The sequence below is a fragment of the Dipodomys spectabilis genome, unplaced genomic scaffold, assembly GCF_019054845.1.
Source record: "Dipodomys spectabilis isolate Male_0828 unplaced genomic scaffold, ASM1905484v1 ptg000059l, whole genome shotgun sequence".
Classification (NCBI taxonomy): domain Eukaryota; kingdom Metazoa; phylum Chordata; class Mammalia; order Rodentia; family Heteromyidae; genus Dipodomys; species Dipodomys spectabilis.
Window position 1 is genome coordinate 407,833 of NW_024870736.1, and position 19,520 is coordinate 427,352.

The 19,520-nt window shown below is 46.8% G+C and overlaps 2 protein-coding genes across 3 annotated transcripts in view; one reads left to right on the forward strand and one right to left on the reverse strand.

Moving 5' to 3' along the window:
* Nucleotides 1-4,783: 4,783 nt before the first annotated feature.
* Psmg4 (proteasome assembly chaperone 4) lies at nucleotides 4,784-15,473 on the forward strand. Of its 2 annotated transcripts, none has more exons than XM_042680307.1 (3): nucleotides 4,784-5,006; nucleotides 9,335-9,410; nucleotides 14,420-15,473. In XM_042680307.1, exons 1-3 carry the CDS (start codon nucleotides 4,833-4,835, stop codon nucleotides 14,533-14,535), a joined length of 366 nt encoding a protein of 121 aa, XP_042536241.1. In that variant the 5' UTR covers nucleotides 4,784-4,832; the 3' UTR covers nucleotides 14,536-15,473. The 2 variants fall into 2 exon arrangements, with proteins under 2 accessions (XP_042536241.1, XP_042536240.1); XM_042680306.1 differs by lacking the exon at nucleotides 14,420-15,473 and adding an exon at nucleotides 12,942-13,131.
* Nucleotides 15,474-15,569: 96 nt separating this feature from the next.
* The window catches only part of Slc22a23 (solute carrier family 22 member 23), a 194,802-nt gene continuing 190,851 nt past the window's right edge, over nucleotides 15,570-19,520 (reverse strand). The window contains exon 10 of the mRNA XM_042680305.1: nucleotides 15,570-18,079. Within this exon, the coding sequence (XP_042536239.1) occupies nucleotides 17,722-18,079 (358 nt within the window). The 3' untranslated portion in view covers nucleotides 15,570-17,721. The remainder of the gene's footprint in view (nucleotides 18,080-19,520) is intronic.

Here is a 19,520-nt window from a genome sequence, read left to right on the forward strand (position 1 = left end):
AGTGGGTAGCAGAGTTTTATTTGTGTGTGTGTGTGTGTGTGTGTCCTGGGGCTGAACACAGGACCTGGGTGCTGTCCTTGAGTTTTGCTCAAGGCTACTACTCTACTAAAGACACAACTCCATTTCCACCTTTTGGTGGAAAGCCACTAGGCTGGCTTTGAACTATGACCCTCAGATCTCAGCCTCCCTAGTAGCTAGAATCGCAGGAGTGATCCACTGGTACCCAGCCCTGGGTGGCAATTCTGAGTGGTGATGGATTCCATAGTTCTGGTCTTCATATCATGTCTTTCTGATTCACCTCATGTTGTGAGGAATCCCATGGAGGAGCACTGGGACGGTGGTGATGTCTGAGGACCTGGCAGGAAAGAAAGCCCTACCCATGGTGTTGTTGAGATAAACTTCTGGTCCTCTTGGGTAGAAAGAATGCAAAACCACCATCTTGTTGCCACTCTGCCAGTTGTTATTGAAGAATAGTGCTGTTTGGGAGCCTCAGCTTCAGTCTCTGTGGCAGGTAGTAGAATGCTTGGTAGCAGGAGAAGCAAGTGGGAGGCCATGTTGCACAACATCTATCTCTGCCTCTATGCCTACTCCGTGCATGGGCCCCCTGTGCTACCCCTGGGATGGACTGATGATGGGGGCTGACTGATGCCAGCTGACGGGTCCATGTTGCAGTTGCTTGATTTCTTTTCTTTGGTGGACAGTCTCTGCTGGGAAATGACATGTAATATAATAGTTCTTACATGCTTTATCACACTTTCCACAGGCCTCTTCTCCAGACCTCCTTGATCTCTATTTCTAGTTTCTTCTTGACAGGTCCCTATCTCAATTCACATGACTTTATATACTCTAACCTTAGGCCACTCCTCTGCCCACAAAACACAGATGGGCAGGCCTATTGCTTGAGTGGAGCTGTATTACAACTGCCATCCATTTTGATGTACCCCACACTGGCCCATCTGAAAGCAGAGCTTGGGTTTCTGCTATTCCTATGTGATCCCTAGTATAACTACAGGTAAACTGTACAAGGGACATCGGTAAGACAAAAGTGCCAATAGTGTGATGCGCAATATTCTATATAAATATCCTGACAGTCCTGATCTCTTCTGATGCAGGACATTTAACAGACCCCTAGAAAAAAATAGAAACAAGTACTGTTGTTCACTCCATGTGAATGTAAACTGTTTCAAGTCTTCCTTTCTGACTTGAATAGAAAGGAATGTACCTGCACAATCCTTGGCCACAAACAGTATACCTGAGGCCTTATTATATAATTCTAGCAAAGATTCCCACCTCTGCTATGGCCAGCTGCATTTGAAACTACTTCTTGGCTGAGTTCACATAGCCTCTTCCAAGGGTTGCTGTGGTCTGTTGCCTATTGAGTTGAAGTAGCCTGTTGCCATTTTCCTGATTTGACTGATGCATTTCATGGAACAAGGATAAGGACTATTATCATTTCAGCTTTTAAAAAATTGTTACTATAAAGATAATGTTCAAAGGGGTTACAGTTACATAAATCAGGTAATAAGTACATTTCTTTTTGGACAATGGTACCCCTTTCATTGCAGCTTTTGGATCCTTGAGATAGTCATAATTGCCACTTTCCTCTCCAGGATGTAATACTGTTTTGATATATTCACTGATGGACAAGGAAGGAGCTGTAATTTTACAGATTTCCCTTTGGCTTTCTCTACCAAGACAAATCTAACTTACAGATGACAGCCCAATAAAGGTGCTAAATGTCTATCCCAAGTAGACATTCAGGGACCAGAGAAGGACCTCTGGATCTGTAGACCTAGGGGGCCCCTGGCCAAACTCCACTTGTTACTCAGTTCCCAATATGCTTTGCAAGCTTTTTCTTCCACTCTGTAGCTTATCTTTATCTCCTTAGTCTCTCTCTCTCTCCCTCTCCCTCCCTCTCTCTCTCTCTCTCTCTCTCTCTTTTCAGTTGTGGGGCTTGAACTCTAGGCCTGGGCACCATCCCTCAGCTCTTCAGCTCAAGGCGAGTACTCTACCACTTGAGCCACAGCACCATTTACAGTTCTCTGGTGCTTTATTAGAGATAAGAGTCTCATGGACTTTCCTTTCCCGGGCTGGTTTTGAACTGCAATCCTCAGATCTCAGCCTCCTGAGTAGCTAGGATTACAGTGAGCCACTGGCACCCGGCTCTCTTTTGAAGAGCAAAATAATTGAATTTTGATGCACCCCAGTTGATCAATTTGTTCTTTTGTTCTTTCTATGAAATCCCTGCCAAATCAAAGGTTTCCAAGGATTTCTCCTGAGTTTTCTCCTAGAAGTTTATAGTTTTAGGATTTATGTCTGCGTCTATGAAATATTTTGAGTTTGTGTGCATGGTATGAATATGAACTGAAATCTATTAGTTATTAAGAAAATGAAAATTAAAATCAAGATGAGAGGCCATCATCTACCTCTTAGAATGGTTAAAATACCAAGCAGGTTAACGTAGTCCTTGCTGTTTGATGAGCATGCAATGGACTTGGAACGCTATAGTAATCAGTGAAAATGTGTAGTTATGCAGTGATGCTGGAAAACAACTTGTCTGATTCTTGAGTAATTAAGACACACAACTATCATATCAGGAGTAGCCATGCTACTCTTAAGGGTTTTTTTTTTGGGGGTGGGGCCTGGTCCTGGAGCTTGAACTCAGGGCCTGGGTGCTGTCCTTGAGCTTCTCTTGCTCAGGGCAAGCACTCTACCACTTTAGCCACAGCATCACTTCTAGCTTTTTATGAGTGGTTAATTGGAGATGAGTCCCATGGGCTTTCCTGCCTCAGATGTCAGCCTCCTGAGTAGGTAGGATTGCAGGTGAAACTCTTAGGTTTTATCTATGAGAAATGAAGGCATATGTCCATACAGAGACTTACTTGTACAAACTGGTTCAGTGCAGCTTTATGTAATATTCGAAAACTGGAAATAGCACATCATCATCAACACATGAGTGGATACAGCGGTACAGTCAAGCAGCAGAATACTGCTTAGTGATAAAAAGAAATGAACTATTGGTACCCCATTGATGGACCTTAAAATAATTATAGTGAATGAAAGAAGCAAGACAAAAAACAGCATGGCATTGTGGAGTTGTTTTTTTTTTTATAACTCTAGAAAATGCAAACTAACCTATACTGAAAATGAACGTTTATTAGTGTATCATTGATAATTAGCAAGTAGAACAAAACAATAAAAATATCCTCTATATCAGTAGCTTTGTGCTGCAATGAGATCCCTGAGGTAACTAACTTTATAAAGAGAAAAGGTAGATTTACCTCCGTTTTAGAGGTTCCATTGTGGTGAGTGAGGGTCTTGGTTATGGTGAGGGTCTCATAGCAGTGTGGACAGGAATGCAGGAGCATCAGCTGGAGCAAGCAATCACATCTTGACCCAAAAGCAGTGAGGAGGGGAACAGGCTTGCTCTTTCTATCACAACCCTCTCAGGAGAACTGCCCGAGAAATACTTTCAGGTCCTCAGCTACTACAGACCTGCTGCAGGGCCCTACCTCCCAAAGGCCCATCTCCTCCCAATAGTGCCACTGGTGAGGAGTAAGACTTGACTTGCAAAAATACTATCAAACTGCAGTATCCGCTTACCTTTCAATTTAGTCCATTTACACGTTGTTAGAGATTTAAAAAGTGGATCTCTTTATTGTTCTGTCTTAAATCCTAAAAGTCAATTGTGATAAAATAAAATCTGATAAAGTGGGCCTGGCCATATTGCCTCTTACCCACTGAGGATTTGTTTCAATTCTGCAGTGTCCAACAGGATTAACATTACAGAGTTCTGGTCACCCTTCATGGAGCTTCCTATGTACTCTCATCTTTTCCATGGCTTTTAAAGGTCCTTTATTTCCATTTTGCAGGTGGAAAAACAAAACTGAGTCTTAACAGGGTGCCAAAGGCTCATGCTTGTAATCCTACTTACTCAGAAGACTGATATCAGACAATTTCGGCTTGAAGCCAGCCCAGGCAGGAAATTCTGTGAGAGTATACCTCTAATTAACCAGCAAAGCCAGAGTGGAGGTGTGGCTCAAGTGGTAGTACATCAGCCTTGAGTGCAAAAGCCAAGGGGCAGCGCCCACTCCCTGAGGTTCAAGCCCCAGTTCACACACACGCGCGCGCGCGCACACACACACGCACTGAGACTCAGGGAAGTTACAGGGGTATTAGCTCAAGGTCCATGTTTGTACATGATGGCAACTCAAGAGAGGTTGAGTGTGAGTGAGGCTGATATTCACCAACAGAGCCTTGCCTCTGTGTGTGTGTGTGTGTATGTGTGTGTGTATGTGTGTGTGTGTATGTGTGTGTGTGTATGTGTGTGTGTGTATGTGTGTGTATGTGTGTGTGTGTGTGTGTGTGTGTATGTGTGTGTGTGTTGATACTGGGGCTTGAACTTAGGGCCTGGGCACTGTCCCTGAGCTTTTGCACTCAAAACTTGCCACAACTCCACGTCCAGCTTTTTGGTGGCTCATTGGAGATAAGGTTCAAGGTGTTTTCTGCCCAGGCTGACATGGAACCACTTATTCAGAGCTCAGCCTCCTGAGTCGCTAAGATGAAAGGTCTGAGTCTCTGGTGGGCGGTTTTGCACCGGTGCGTGGGGGAGAGGCCTGGAGGGCCTCCCGAGATGTGGAGCCCAGGATTTACCTCCTGGGCCCTAGCAAAGCCTGCTCCCGGGCCCCTCTCACGCTCCGCCCCTTGCCTCGCACCACCGATAGCGAAGACGCGTTCGGCGTCTCGGCGCTCGCTCGCTCAGGTCTGGCTGGCTGCAGCGTCGGCGTCGGGCGGGACGCGGGTCCCGGCGCTGTGGGCGGGGTGGCGGCGGCATGGAAGGGCCGCGGGCCGCTGCGGGCGGGGACGTGTCCCTGCACAACTTCAGCGCGAGGCTGTGGGAGCAGCTCGTCCACTTCCACGTCATGCGGCTGACGGACTCGCTCTTCCTGTGGGTGGGGGCCACGCCTCACTTGCGCAGCCTGGCCGTGGCCATGTGCAGCCGCTACGTGAGTGCGGGTCGGGGAGTGGGAAGGGCCGGGAATGGGGAGGGGAATGCGCACCGTTGGGGGTAGGGGAGGGCTGGCGGAGTGGAGGCCGCGGACCCGGGTTGCTCAGGGCACTTCCGGCACCTCTGTCCGGGAGCCCGCGCGGGCTCCAGGCCCCGCCCCGCCCAGGCCCAGGCCCCGCCCCAGGGACCGCCCCGCCCCAGGCCCAAGCCCCGCCCCAGGGACCGCCCCGCCCCAGGCCCAAGCCCCGCCCCAGGCCCAAGCCCCGCCCCAGGCCCAAGCCCCGCCCCAGGCCCAAGCCCCGCCCCAGGCCCAAGCCCCGCCCCAGGCCCCGCCCCCGCCCACAGGGACCGCCCCCTCCAAGCCCGCCCTTCCTTTCTCCTCTCAGACTGTCAGCCTCTCCTTCATCCTCCAGAAATGCCCTCCACCTCCTACCCCCACACCGCCTCACTTTGACCCTGCGAATATTTGCTTCCAGCTCCTGTACAGACAACTTCCTTCCGCGCCCTCACTACCCCCATCACACTGAACTTGGGGCTCCTGTATCTTCTCTTAGATGTCTACTAGTCAGACAAACTCTGGACCAAACTTGATCTCTCCTCTAGGCTGCTGCCCCTGCGGCCAGTCCTCTGTCGTGGCAGCTCCTTTGCCGTTGCTCTGGTGGTCCTCCATCCTTTCACAGTCCACGTGCCCAAGGCTTTGTTTGGCTCTGCTGTCCATGAAAACAAATGGGGAGTACACCTCTCCTTCTCACATGGCTGCCACCGACATGTCTGAGCCCCTCCTCGCCCCATATCCCCTTCCCCATTGTTGTATGCAATTTCCTAGGGCTCTAGTATAAACTGGGTGTTAAAACAAAAGGGGATTTGCCCTGTCACTGTTCTGGATGCCAGAAATCCAAAGTTCATGTGTGTCACTCTAGTGACAAAACCATCCATCTTCAGGTGGTGACTTGGAACCCTTCCTATTCCTAGTCTTATAGATGGTTCCCAGATTTCTGCCTTGACATAATGTGGCCACCTTTTCCCTTTGTGTCACTTGGTTTCCTCTCCTTTCCTCTATTTTTACAGTGCTAGGGATTGAACCAGGGTTGCTACATGCTAGGCAAGTGCTTTCTCCTTGAGTTTACACTCCCAGCCCTCTCTCTTGTGAGAACATAAGTCATGCTGGATATGATTTTCTCCCCCTCTTCCTGCCCCCCCTCTTTCTCTCAGGTACTGGGGCTAGCAGGCTGCCATTTGAACTACAACTCCACTTCTGGCTTTTTACTGGTTAATTGGAGAGATAAGAGTCTCACAGACTTTCTCTCTGCCTCCTGGGTAGCTAGGATTACAGGCATAAGCCACCAGTGCCTAGCTTAATTTGCATCTTAATTATGTTTGCTAAGATGGTATTTCTAAATTCATATTCATAGTCATATAAACATAACTTTTAGGGAACACAGCTTATCTACATTATGTGTGGCCTTAGTAGCACTGAGTAGCACAGTGACAGTTTTAAGTCAGGTCAGGGCTTGTTGCTTCTTAGCATTCTTTGCTCATTTATTCCTTTAGCCCTGACTTCCTTTGCAGATCATTGTTCCAGAATGAGACCGGTCTGTTTACCAATGTCTGTTTTCTTTGCACCTACTGGGTACTTATCAGTCATTGTGAAGTATTTGAGTGAGGCTCCTGGAGCCTGTGGCAGTCAGGGCCTAAGGACTGCAGTGGTGGGGAGTCACATCAGTGAGTGTTCAGATTTCTATCACAGAGAACATCTGAATTAGTCCTGATGTCCTTATCTGATAGTCCTCTGCCACTTCATTCTTGCAGTTCTTTACTTGGTGTTTTTTTGTTTTCTGGTGAGTCTTGGCAGGTGAGCCTTTGGGCAGATGGTAAGTTTATTGGGAGAAGGACCAGTTTGGATCAGGATGACTGGTGGTCTTGAGACTAGTAATAGATGGTGGGGGAAGATTGTAGCCACCTAGAGGCCAGGACCATGTGCTGCTAAGACCTGAACTGTTTCAATCCCCTTTTGCAGACTGGTTTGGGGAATACCTAATTCACCTCCTCTTGTGGGCTGCTTTGGTGATCTGATCACCTGGGCATCATAGCTCCAGCAGGCATGTTTTCGGACTAGAAGGTAAAGCCCTTGTCAGAAGCCCATTCCCACTTGGTGACCACATTAGTTCTTGGCAGAGGACCAGCAAGGGAAAAAGAGGTATACCATGGTACTGTGGAGTACGTAATTGTCAAGTATCCTGCAGGCCAGTCTTCCATCTACTTTTGTATTGACATTTTATTCTTTCCCCCCCCTTTTTTTTTGTAATAAAGTTTTATTGGAATAGGGCCTTATTCATCCATGCATGTAGTCTTCAGCAGGTTTTGTGCTTTGATGGTAGGATTGAACCATTGGAATAGAGACCTTGTGGGCTGTAAAGCCTCAACTGTCTGATACCTTGCCTGTGTATGGAGGAGGATAGCATCAGAAGATCTGTGATGCCTCCCTCTCCAGCCCCAAACCTAGATAAGACCATAGCGAGTAGAGATAGAGCTGCTTCATCAGCTGGCTTGCCTTGGCTGGAGTGAGGTTTTGCTGTCAAGAGAGGCTGCAGAACTCAGATGTAAGCCTGAGCAGCCTGAGGGTGGCTGCTCTGGGACCTAGGATATCTCTGACCTTATGCAAGGAGTGGAATTTGGTACTGACACCAGAGCAGAAGTGTCTGAGCATGTGTCTGCTGGGATACCACTGTCCCATTTGGGAATAGTGATTTGTTTAGAATAGGAACAGATGGGGTTTAACATTTTTATTTTTGATGGAAAAAATCCACTTGGTAAGGTAGATTTACTTTTTTTTTGAGGAAGTTTAACCATGAATACTGTAGCAGTACAACTAAGTGTTGAACTTGGACTCGCTGAGCAATAGGTTCATTAGTTAATGCCATACTTTTGTACCTTTTTGACCAAAAAAATTGTGTTTTTGATTTCCCAAACCCTTAGGATACTAGGTGCAGTCTCTGGTCTGTGCTCGGCCATCTCCATCTGGACATAGGATAGCAGCACCAAAACCTAGATTCTCTATATGTCTACAGTCTTCTCCACTGACTAGTTCTCCCAGGGCTTTGTGCTTAAGATGTATTTACTATAAGTTTGCTGACTCCCTCTACCTTCCAGCCTAGGGCCTCATGCTTATTATATAAATATGTAATATGAGCTATGCCTACAGCCCCATACCTCCATCCCCTTAACCTTTGTTTTTTTAAAATTTTGCTACCTTCACCTTGGTTGGCCTCAGATGTTTCCTGTTTCTTGAATAGCTGGGGATTAAAAGCACTTGCTACCATGTTCAGCTAAAGATCTATTATTTTGATATTTGGCTATATTGCAAGTTAGTGAGTAGAGTTTTTCCTTCCAAGGTAGGCATTTTTAATGGTGAGGGATATTACTCCCAAAATAATTGAGAGTAAGATTTGTCAAGCCGGGTGCTGGTGGATCATGCCTGTAATTCTAGCTGAGATCTGAGGATCGTGGTTCAAAGCCAGCCGGGGCAGGAAAAGTCCATGAGACTCTTTATCTCCAATAAACCACTCAGAAAACTGGAAGTGGCGCTGTGACTCAAGTGGTAGAGTGCTCGCCTTGAGCTGAAGAGCTGAGGGACAAGTGCGCAGGCCCAGAGTTCAAGCCCTGTGACGGAAAAAAAAAAAAAAAAAAGACCAGATTTCCGAAGGGCCACATTGATTTATCTTAACATCATTTCTACTGTTTGTTTTATTCTTATCTGAAATGAGATTGGCCTAGTCTAATCAGAAGTCTTTCTGTTCAGAATGCTCTTGCCTGATGTCCTTTCTCAGTCATAGGCAGTTATTGTCCTTTAAGAGCCCAAATGAACAAGAGGACTGGAGCTGTGTGTTCTTACAGTCGTCATGAGATCAGGCATCCTGCCTCTCAGTTGAGGACCTGGCCTGGGGCACCTGGACTCTTATGATTGGCTTTCTCTTTGCTGTGGTTTTAATGATCTTGTTTGCTTTCTTCTTGGTTGGAATGTTGCCCTTCAGAATATTGCCCATTGGAGTTTCCGACATTAAAACAAGTCCTTTATGTGAATTCAGGCCTAGAACTAATGAATAGGCATGTGGTTCCAGCTTCAGGTGGCTCCTCTTTGTTTGTCCCAGTTCTATTCACCTTTTATGTTGGGGTGACCCTGCCTGACTGTTGGCAGATTAGAGCCCTTCTTCCCAGGGGCCTCTTAAGAATCTGCTTATACCACCCTTGGGGCAACAGAAGCTACAGAAATGTGGCTGGTTGCACCCACGTGGAGAAGCTGTAGTATGTTGTTTGTTTTTCTTGTAGGACTCCATCCCTGTGTGCACCTCTCTCTTTGGAGACACCTCTGACACGACCTCTACTGGCCTGGCCCAACGCCTAGGTATGTACCTATGGCTGGTGCTGAGACCAGCCAGGTGGGATCCACCTGCTTACTTCAGAAGTAAGGAGCCCTCTTGCAGTGCTGTTGGAAGCACAGACCAGTGTGCACCGATCTTATTTACTGGGCACTTTTGTGCTCCCCTGTCCCCACTGTCTCAAGCCAGTACATTCCTGCCTAATTCCCTTGTCCTTCTTGGCTTTACCTTTGAGGTAAAGGCACTCCAATGAGTGCCTCATCTCCTTATGGAAGGAGAGTGAATATTACCCACAGTGCCCTAGGGCAGCTGTTCAAGATGGCTCCTGAGCCTCATGGGACTTTGGTGGAGCTGTGGGCAGGTGTCACCAGTGTGCAGAAAGGACCATCTGTCAGTCTCTGTGTGGTGACCAGAGGTTGGTGGGAGACTGGCCTAGTAGCCTTTCAGTGTGGAGTAGTGTAGGGTCTGGTGGTGCTTAGTGTGGTGGCATCATACAAAGAATATGAAGTGAAGGTTCTCCATGCTCCTGCACCCGAGACACTACTTCCATAAATATGTAGGAGTTTAGGTAAGAATGGCTTGTGTTTTGTCATCACTAGCATGGAGTGAGTGCCTTGGTATTCTTGGTTCCTAGGCAGTTGAGTAATAGAGTTAGTCTTGGGATCCCTAGTATCCTCAGGAGATAGGAAGGGAAGGAGCCCAGTTCCTGGTTTTAAGGTGTTCATATCTCACTTTGGTGCTGTACAAAGGGAGCGCTGTTGTCCTGACAAGTAGGGACGTTCCTCTCAGGCGCTGGAGGCCCATGCGTGTGAATGGACTATAAAGCGAGGAGGAACACCACCAGCTGGTGAAGGCAGGCCAGTGTCACCAGCCATCCCAGCTTCTCACGCTGCCATGGTAGAGGTCAGGGAGGGCAGAGGTCAACGTTTTAGCAACTTGCAAGGTAGCTTGGAATCAAACCTGATGAATTAAGTTTTTTGGTAACTTGTTTTTTTTGGGGGGGGGGGTCCGGTCGTGGGGCCTGAAATCTGGGCCTGGGCGCTGTCCCTCAGCTCTTCAGCTCAAGGCTAGCGCTCTACCACTTGAGCCACAGAGCCACTTCCCGGCTTTTTTCTTTTTGCTTATGTGGTGCTGAGGAATTGAACCCAGGGCCTCATGCATGCAAGGCAAGCACTCTACCACTGAGCCACCTTCCCAGCCCCTGGTAACTTGTTTTTAAGAAGTAATTTCAAATTTACAGGAAAGAATTCCTGGGTTATTTAGAGTACAAGTTGTCTACCTCTGTCTGTTTACATCATTTGTTTTCTTTGAATCATGTGAAAGTCACTTGGAGACATGGTGCCTCTTCTAAGTGCTTCATTGAATATTTCCCCAGGATTAGAGGGCAGCATGCCAAAGAGACCACTGTGTGCCCATGTCCTCAGAAAAAGTCATGGTGAAGTGTGCATAGTTATGGAGACAGGATGCTGGGTGGGTATCAACCAACAGACCCAGACAGGAGGAAGAGGATGACAGGCGTTGGTCTGATATGCTGCAAAAAAGCCTTAATACAAAAAGCATAAAGTGTGCTCAAGAATATCCAAGAGATGGAGGCCTAATACCAACTTGTATGCAAACCCCAAGCAGTTCTCAGTTACTCAGGTCACTGGCTACCAGTTTCTCCAAAGGGTTTGGTACCTACCACCCAGTGAGTCCTCAGCTGTGCCCGGCCTCAAGCCTGGAGATGCAGCACTAATGCATTCTGATGGGAAGGGAGAAGTGTCCTGCACAGCTTCTTTTACGGAAGATGAAAGCAGACAGGGGACGTTCCAAGTCACCCTGGAAACATCTCAGCTTCTGTGTGGAGACCCTGTATTCTTGTGGTCTTGGAGGCAGAGTTGGATCTGGGAGGATGCTGCCACAGTAGTGGCTTGACTCTCTGGGAAGGCCTGCCTTAGCAAGTCTAGTGATTGGAATCAAAGTGGGCTCTGAGAGGGCAGGCTGAGCAGGGTATGACCTGATGGTTGTTCCAGCTAGCCTTTGTGGGACCCTCTGCAGTGCCAAGATCATTGTTTAACTGTCCTGCACCTAGAGGATAGTGAGATTGGTGAGACACTATGGAGGAGACTTATGCCCTGCTCCCCTATCCCACAGCCAATTAGATCAGTCCAGGCACAGCTGTCCCCTTTGTGGATATCCTGCATGTAACAAGCTGACAAGAGACTCTGCTCCAAGTTCTATGAGCAGTTCCTAAAACACCGGCTTTCATAACTGAATAACTGTATCTGTCCATTCAGATACATTCCCTTTGTTAAGAATAACAGCTTTATTGAGATGTAATCTACCTGCCATACAATTCACTCAGCTGTCCTCAAGGCTGTGGCTGGGCTCATCCTTTCACTCTGCACAGTTATGTCAGCTACCCATTCAATGAGGCATTATCTAAGTTCTCCTGTAACCCCCCAAACCTCATTGTTTTCAGTAGCTGAGAAAAATACCTTTAAGATCCAAAGGTTGATTTGTAGAAGAGGAATTGAAGCCCAAAGAACTTTCTAGATTGTGATGGGGCTGAGAGGCCCTCACCTGAAGCTGATTCAGCTCCTGTTCCATGTGCCACATTGCCTCCCATGTTATCTAGTGAGACTGATGGTAAGACAGCCACCAAGAGGACAGAATTCACACCAGGGTGTAATCCTGTGGTGTGTATTCTATACTACCTTCTAGCTTCTTACCACATTGACTTTCTGCCTATGGATGAGCGATGGCTCTGGGGGGAGGGTGGAGTCCATGCCTCAGTAGGTGAGTAGGAATTTCTGCACCTTCCCTGAGCATGGGTGTGGTCAAGGAAGGAGGCCCCAGTCTTGGTCCAGGCACAATTGAATTGGCTTAGGCTTATTACTTACTCTTCTTGTTTTGTTGTTTCTGGCCTTGACTAACTGGTTTTAATTAACACTGAATGTTAGTCATATGTGCATATATATATATATATATATATATATATATATACACACACTCACATATACATACATGTACATGCATAGATATATATATGTTCTCCTCCAGGCAGAGATTGGAATTGGAATGGAACCTGGTATTAGTGAAAGAGACCAACTTTAACATTTCATTTTAAATATGTTAGCATATTAGGTGTTTTTAGAAACAAAGCCTACAAAACTCCAAAGCACAAAAGCCAGTGTAGAGCAGAAGACTTGAGAGGACTTGTTAACACTGATTGTTGGGCTGAACACTGGAGGACTTGTTAACATTGATTGCTGGGCTGAACCCAGCTTTCTGATGTAGAAGGTCTGGATGGGCCTTAGAATCTGCTTCTCTCAGCAAGCTCCCACTAATGCTGCTAATGTGGTGCCCACACAAAAAATCTAGGGCTCAAGAACCTAAGATAGGTGCTAAGTAACATCTATTTGAATGAACAGCACCAGGAAGAGTTAGAAAGTAGAATTCTTTTCTCTCTAAACCTTGTTTTCTCTTTCCAAGTATTTCCCAGCTGTAGGCAGGTGTGAGGAAAGAAACCCTGTGGTGTTTCTGTGATGGTTTTGTCAATGTTTCTCTCTTTTTAGCCAGGAAGACCAACAAACAGGTGTTTGTCAGCTATAACCTTCAAAACACAGACAGTAACTTCGCGTTACTTGTAGAAAACAGGATCAAGGAAGAAATGGAGGCTTTTCCGGAAAAGTTCTGAGTGGCAGAAGGGAGAATTTATAACTTATGTTCAATGTACATTTAAATAAATGGATTGTGCTTTTGTTATCAGGCTGTGTTTATACTTCATTTAAAGGGTTTATCTTGAGCTGGGAGTATAGCTCAAGCGGTAGAATTTAGCAAGTGTAAACCTTGTTCAAACCCTAGTATTACTGAAAAAGTAAAACCCCAAATAAATAGTTCATCTTAAGGGCTTTCCCTTTCCTCTGTCAGTGAACCAGAATGTGCTGATAGGCTGGGGAAGAAGGAAAGCAAGGGGTAGCAAACATTTGACTACTCAGTGGGGGCAAATGGGGCTTTGTGGCAATTGAAGGGTGCAACATAATGCAGAGTTTCAATCAGTTGTGACTTATGTACAGTCCCAATTAGAGCTGAAGTTAGTATCTTTATAAATATGTTCTAGTGATTGGGGGTAATGGCTTGAGTGTTAGAGGCCTAACTAACAAGCACGAGGCCTTGACCCAACCCGTGGCCCCTTTCCCTCCCCAAAAATACACTTTAGGTTTTCTGTGCTTTTCTCAGGTTTCTGTCTGCCTCTCATGAAGATGTGTTTTCCCATCAATTTTAGCTAACCCTGTCTCTTGGGCACTTCTTACTATGTTCTCCATGTGCTCTTTCCCTGGGCTGTTTCCTGCTAGGAATAGGGCTCCTCCGAGGAGTGCATGGTGGATGTCTGAGGTTAGGAGCCTCTGCAGCCTTCCCATGCTAGCCTCGAAGGCCTTGGCCACCGTTTCCACAGTTTGGGAAGCACAGTGGGCCCCTTTCTAGGATAGAATAGTAAGTGACACAAAATCAGGGCTATAGAGAGAAGAGTTTGGTATAAATACTTTATTAAAGAAATATTTTCTTGTTAAAAAATACTACATTGAGAAGAGTTTGGGGTTATCAGTCTTTCCTCACAGAATCACAGTGTAAGATAGTCATTTCTTAACCTCTCTAGGCTCTTTCACGGATTAGCAGAACATAAATGAGAAAAAAATTCCTCTTAAATGTATTGAATTCTCAGGTGGGCTGAGAATGGCACTAGATAAAACAGTTTGTGTTTAGTCCCACCTCTCCGCTTCTGCCTGCCTTTTAAGACTAGGACTTTAAAGCAGAGTGACAGCTCCCTCTCCCACCCCATCCCCCAGGCTAGTGGACAGTTTACAGAGGCGTTGAAAGTAGTGACTCAGTGAACTCTGAATCAACATGGAGGACTTTATTACTCTTCATCAATGGTAGTGAAATGCCCTTCGCTGGATACCATCAGGTGAGGTAGGGAAGACATTCCAGAGGAAATCTGTTAATGGGGCAACATTTTTATTTCTGTACATTTACATACGAATTTTCCCCAAAGGTACAACAGAGGCAACACCATGCAGACAGGTAGCTGTGAATGACAGTTCAGAACTCAGTGTAGCTTGTGCTATGAACAAGTACCGCCGGAGGAAGCCCCGTGGACATGTACAGTAACATGGTTCCTAGAGTCAAACCTCACAAGGTTGGGGTGCAGAGGGACAGAGGTAGGGAAGCGTTCCTTATTTGACACGACACACTGTACTGCTTTCCCAACACACACACAATACATTACAGTGAGGTGGTGGTCTTCAAGACAGTTGAATCGTGGGCCTCCCCAGCCTGAGGGCCCCAGGGCTGGGCAGTGTGACAGTTATAAGATGCACTGAGTGGCACTTCCAGTTCAGGGGTCTCCCATGTGGCTCTGGGAAGTGGGCATGTTTGAGTGGGATCCTTCCCCTATGAGGTCTGATTTGATGCTTACCGTTCTGTGGTCAGACCCACTCACTAGCTGTGTCTTCCAGCTGCCGGTGATTACAGTCTTGGAAAACATTTAACCCCTTTTCCTGTTTGAGTGCTAATAACTACGGTATTTGATAAGAGTTATTACTGACTTCTGGAAAAGAATAAGAAATAACCCCATCTCCGGTGTTCACATTTGTGCATAACTTATTAAAGGGTTTGCAGGGTATAGGGATGGGTGGTGAGAGCAGCAGGGTACCTTCCCACGTTTCCCCAGGGGATGAGAGGGCAAAACAGAAAGGGAATGTGCCTGAGATGAGTCTCTTCTAGAAATCCAGGAGGGACATTGGACCAAGAAGCTCAATATAGGCTGGTGCTAGGGAGCTGGGGCTCAGACCTCCCTGTGGGGCCAGGCAGGTTTGTCCTGTCTCCGGCCTGGGTGCCCTCCTGCCTTTCTGCCTTGGTATGGGCTTTGCAGTGCTCCCATAGGGAAGCATTCTTTTTCTGACTGTATCTCATACAGGTGTTCCTCAAGAGCTTCAACTACCCTTAAGCTGTAGGAGCTCAGACTTACCCCTAGCTTTCCCCCACAGGGTTCTGCCTGCTGAGATCTTCCTGCACCTTTGCTAGACTGGGCCCTGCCCCAGGTCCCAGAGCCAGCTGTTTACAGTCACTAATAGGTTCGCCTTGATTGCTGAAGTGCTTAGCAGTGGTCTTCACTGGCCCAGTTTTTGTTGTTGTTTTTTTTCCATTGTCACTTGAGGTGGAAAAGTTTAGAAGTGCTATACCTTGACACCACATTCTTGTGATTTCGGCAGCATTCTGTAGCTTCCATACATTGCTTTATAAAGCACTGAACGACCAGTGTGAGATTGCTCACAACTTCTGTATATGTTCTGTCCTATATTTAGCTGGGTTTGCTGCCAGACGACTTGGTAGCAAGTACCCTAAAAAAAGGTAAAAGGTATTTGACAAGTTTGGCACGCAAAGGCTTGCACAGATCTAAAGAAAGGCCTTTGTAAGAGGTGAATGCAGACTGAATGGACACACAGAACAAGATGGCTTAAGAAAAAAGACCAGGGTGGGTGAAGAAGAGCTGGATTTGGAGCAGGTTTGGGGAAGGCTGGCCAGACAGCCTCCATCCCCTGTCATCTGTCCTGGAGCAAGACTGTCAGACCACAGGCATCAGATGATGAGTTGGCAAAGGCCCAGCTGCTGCAAATACAGGACTGCACGTCTGATTACTGGCCCCAGAAGGTCTTTATCAAGGCCGCGGGTTCCTGCTGATGTGTGTACCAGATGTGGAGAAGAGGTGGGTGAAACAGGAAGAAACAGACCAGGTGGAGAGCTGGAGGGGGAGAAACTCAACCCCTTTCTGGCCCTTTGAATTCTAGCAACTCATTTGAAGTCATCTAATTGGCTACACAGGCCCAAGACTGATTTCCCTGGCTGAACACAGTCCATGGCAGAGATGCATCAGAGGGGCAAGACTGATGGTTCTAGTAAGCCAACCTGTCCAGAAAAGCAGGAGCCTGAGTTGCTACAAAGCAGTGCCTGTCTGTGTGGAGAAAGCTGGTTTCTTAGCAGCCCCAGGTGTTCCACTGCCTGGGGCAAAATGAGGAACATAATCAGAACCCTGGGAGAGGGCAGCATGGGAGTTGAGCTTTGGTGAGTTATTGCTTTCTCACTTCTTGCTTCTTTCAAGAGGCTAGAGACCATGTGGACTGGACTGTGAACAATCTGCACTCCTGTCCTAGGCCCCTCTGTGCTGAGTGAGTGACAGGTGGAAGTGAAGAGGAAGACATGAGAGGATGGTTTCCTGCAGTGCTGTGGCTCTGGGATCCCGGGAGAATGCCAGCCATCTGAGCTGGTGCTCTCTGTGGTATGTGTTCCAGATGTGGGTGACAGCCACATGTGGGAGGGCAAGGCTTCCTCCTGGGATTTGCCTCAGTCATCTTTCTCAATTATTTTCCTGTTATTAAAGTTCACACAGGAGCCACATTTTCAAGTAGTGCTGGCAACAAAGTGATCGGAGGAGGGAATTTCTCTGTTGGAGCCAAATCTGGGAAGAAGTTTTAATAAAAATGAATGTCTCAGACCCCAACACATTTGCTACTTGAATATTTTTTTAAACTAAGCAAACCCGGTGTCAGAAAACTGGTGAATATTATCGCTGATCATTTTAGATTTCTGGTAAAGCATCAAGTACAAGGGATGATCCAGAAGGAATGAGGGCTAAGCTGGTTTTGATGATATCCAAGAGCTGTTTCCCCTAACATGGATGGAAACTACCCTACAAACAAAAATGGGAAAAAAAGGGACTTTACAACATACAGATTAGCAAAACACTAACTGTGTACACTTCACTGTCTCAAATGTAGTCCCCAGAATGTTCCCCAAGAGTGTTGACTGTCTAAGGTGGGTGGCCTACGTGGCGGCTCCAGGCCTGCCCAGTGAGCATTGGCGGTGCAGCTGGAGGGTGTGGAGCTGTAAGGACCTCCAGCGAGGAGGCTGGCTGCTGTGTTGGTCACTCCTGGGGTCTTCCCCAGTGACCCTGCCTCACTCCTGAAGGCTGTTCCATCTCATGATCAGTGAGAAGGAAGGGAATAAAGTGCTTCTTGTAAAAATGACCAAAATAAATACCAACATTCAATGGCAGAAAAGAAAGTCTTGAAGAATTATTTCTAGAGTCTGTTTCCTTAATCCCACTCCTTGGACATTTGGAAAGATAGAATTTCCCCACACCACTTGAAAGTCTCACAATTGGATGGTGTCAGCAGCAGAGTTGGACTTTCTTCTTCTTGCCATGGTTCTTCTCCCTGGTCTCTAAATCTGTGTCCAAACTCCCTCCAGCCTTTTGAGTCCCAGGGGACTTGCAGGATGGCAGCGGGTCTTGGCCAGCTACATGGACTTCATGCCATTGGCTGTGGCACCCTCAGGCAGCCCATCACCTGTAGCAGCTGTGTCGTGCAGGCCTGAGTAGTCCTTGAGCTCAGCATTGGTAAGCAGGAGCGGCTGCTCTCCCTTCTTGTGGGGCAGCAGCGGCTGCCTCGTGTAGTGCTCCCCATTGAAGATGTTCTCAGGCAGGTTCTGGTCCCTGCTTTCCGGCAGCAGCAGGATGCAGATAATGCAGATGAGTGTACAGCAGGCAAAGATGATGTGGTGTAAGAAGTAGCCTTTCTGGTTGTGCAGCTCGATGATGGGTGCTGTCAGCATGCCAAAGCCTGCGCTGGCCAGCACCAGCCCCAGCCCACCACACCTGCAGGGAAGGGAGGGCATAGGGTTAGTGGAGCACATGGGGCTGGTGCCTCAGCAGGCCCTGGTGCAAGCATGGTTACCAGCTCACGAGAATTCAAATACACCCCCCCCCCCCCCACACACTTTATGGAAACAGTCTTCAAATCTGTATTTATGACATTTAGAGGCAGGACTTGGGGGAATTAGGACTAGAGGCAATCAGAAGGATGAGCACTTTTGATAACATTAGTGGCTTTGCAAGGAAAGGAAGAGAGACCCATGCTAATCTATTTGCTGTGCCTTTACCATGGGGTGTTCTGTGCTACCGTAGGTCTCTACCAACAGGTGTAACCCATCACCTTTGGAACTCTCAGCTTCTAGAACCATGAGATGAATAAACCTTTGTTCTTGATTAATTATACACTTTAAGGTAATTAGTCAGCAACAGAAAACAGATGGAGACACAGGAGATTGGTACAACACCGCATATTCCACAGGTGGGACCTCATAGGCCACATTCCTCTTTTGCTGTATCGGTGGACCACTGCAGCTCCGAACACATTAAACAACAAAACCCAGGACATGTCCCTGGTTCCCAGGCCTCACTGTGGACAGGCAGAGATGGTTTTATCTTCAGCAGCATGAGGTGAGTTGTCAGCCTAATCTCAGAGTAGTGGGTAAAAGACACAGGAATGTAGACTTCAGTTGGTTTAAGGAATCCCTTTCTAATGGAGCTGCTCAAACCACCTTTGAATGACAAAGGAACTTTTGTCTTTGTTATATGAGTCAGAGTAGAATAAAGGGGAAGTCCCTGCAGGTTGCTGGTTTAGAGTTCCAGTACTTGACTAAGTGGCTCTTAACTCAAAAAAAGGCTTTCCTACAAACTCAAAATATACAATCAACATAAAGGGCAACTGCTGCCTACCTGTTAGCAACAGACTACTCAAACATGAAAATTTAAAAACAAAATTAAAATGCTTATAAATAGTAAAAGGTGTGGCATGATGACTTACATCTGTCATCCTAGATACTTAGGAGGTAGAGATTAGGAGGATCAAGATTCTAGGTCAGCCATGCAAAAGATTAGCAAGACCTCATAAGAACCAATTAAAAAAGAAGCTGGGCATTTTGGACTGTGCTTGTCATCCCAGTTGTGAGGAAAGTGTAAACAAGATCTCTGTCTTTAGTCTGGCTTGATGTTATTTGAAATATAAAGCAACAAGGGTTGGATGTGTGGCTCAAGTGCTAGAGTACCTGCTTGGTCCCTGAGTTCAAACTCTTAGTACTGCCAAAAAGAAAAAAAGAATTGTGCAGATCACAGTCCTTGTCAAGTTGAGGTATAGATTCAACACAAGCCCAATTAAACTTATTTGATTTTTTCCATTTGAGAAAATTATAAGCTGATCTCAGAATTCAAATGGAAATATAAAGGGCCCCAAATAGCCAAAAACTATTTTGAAAAA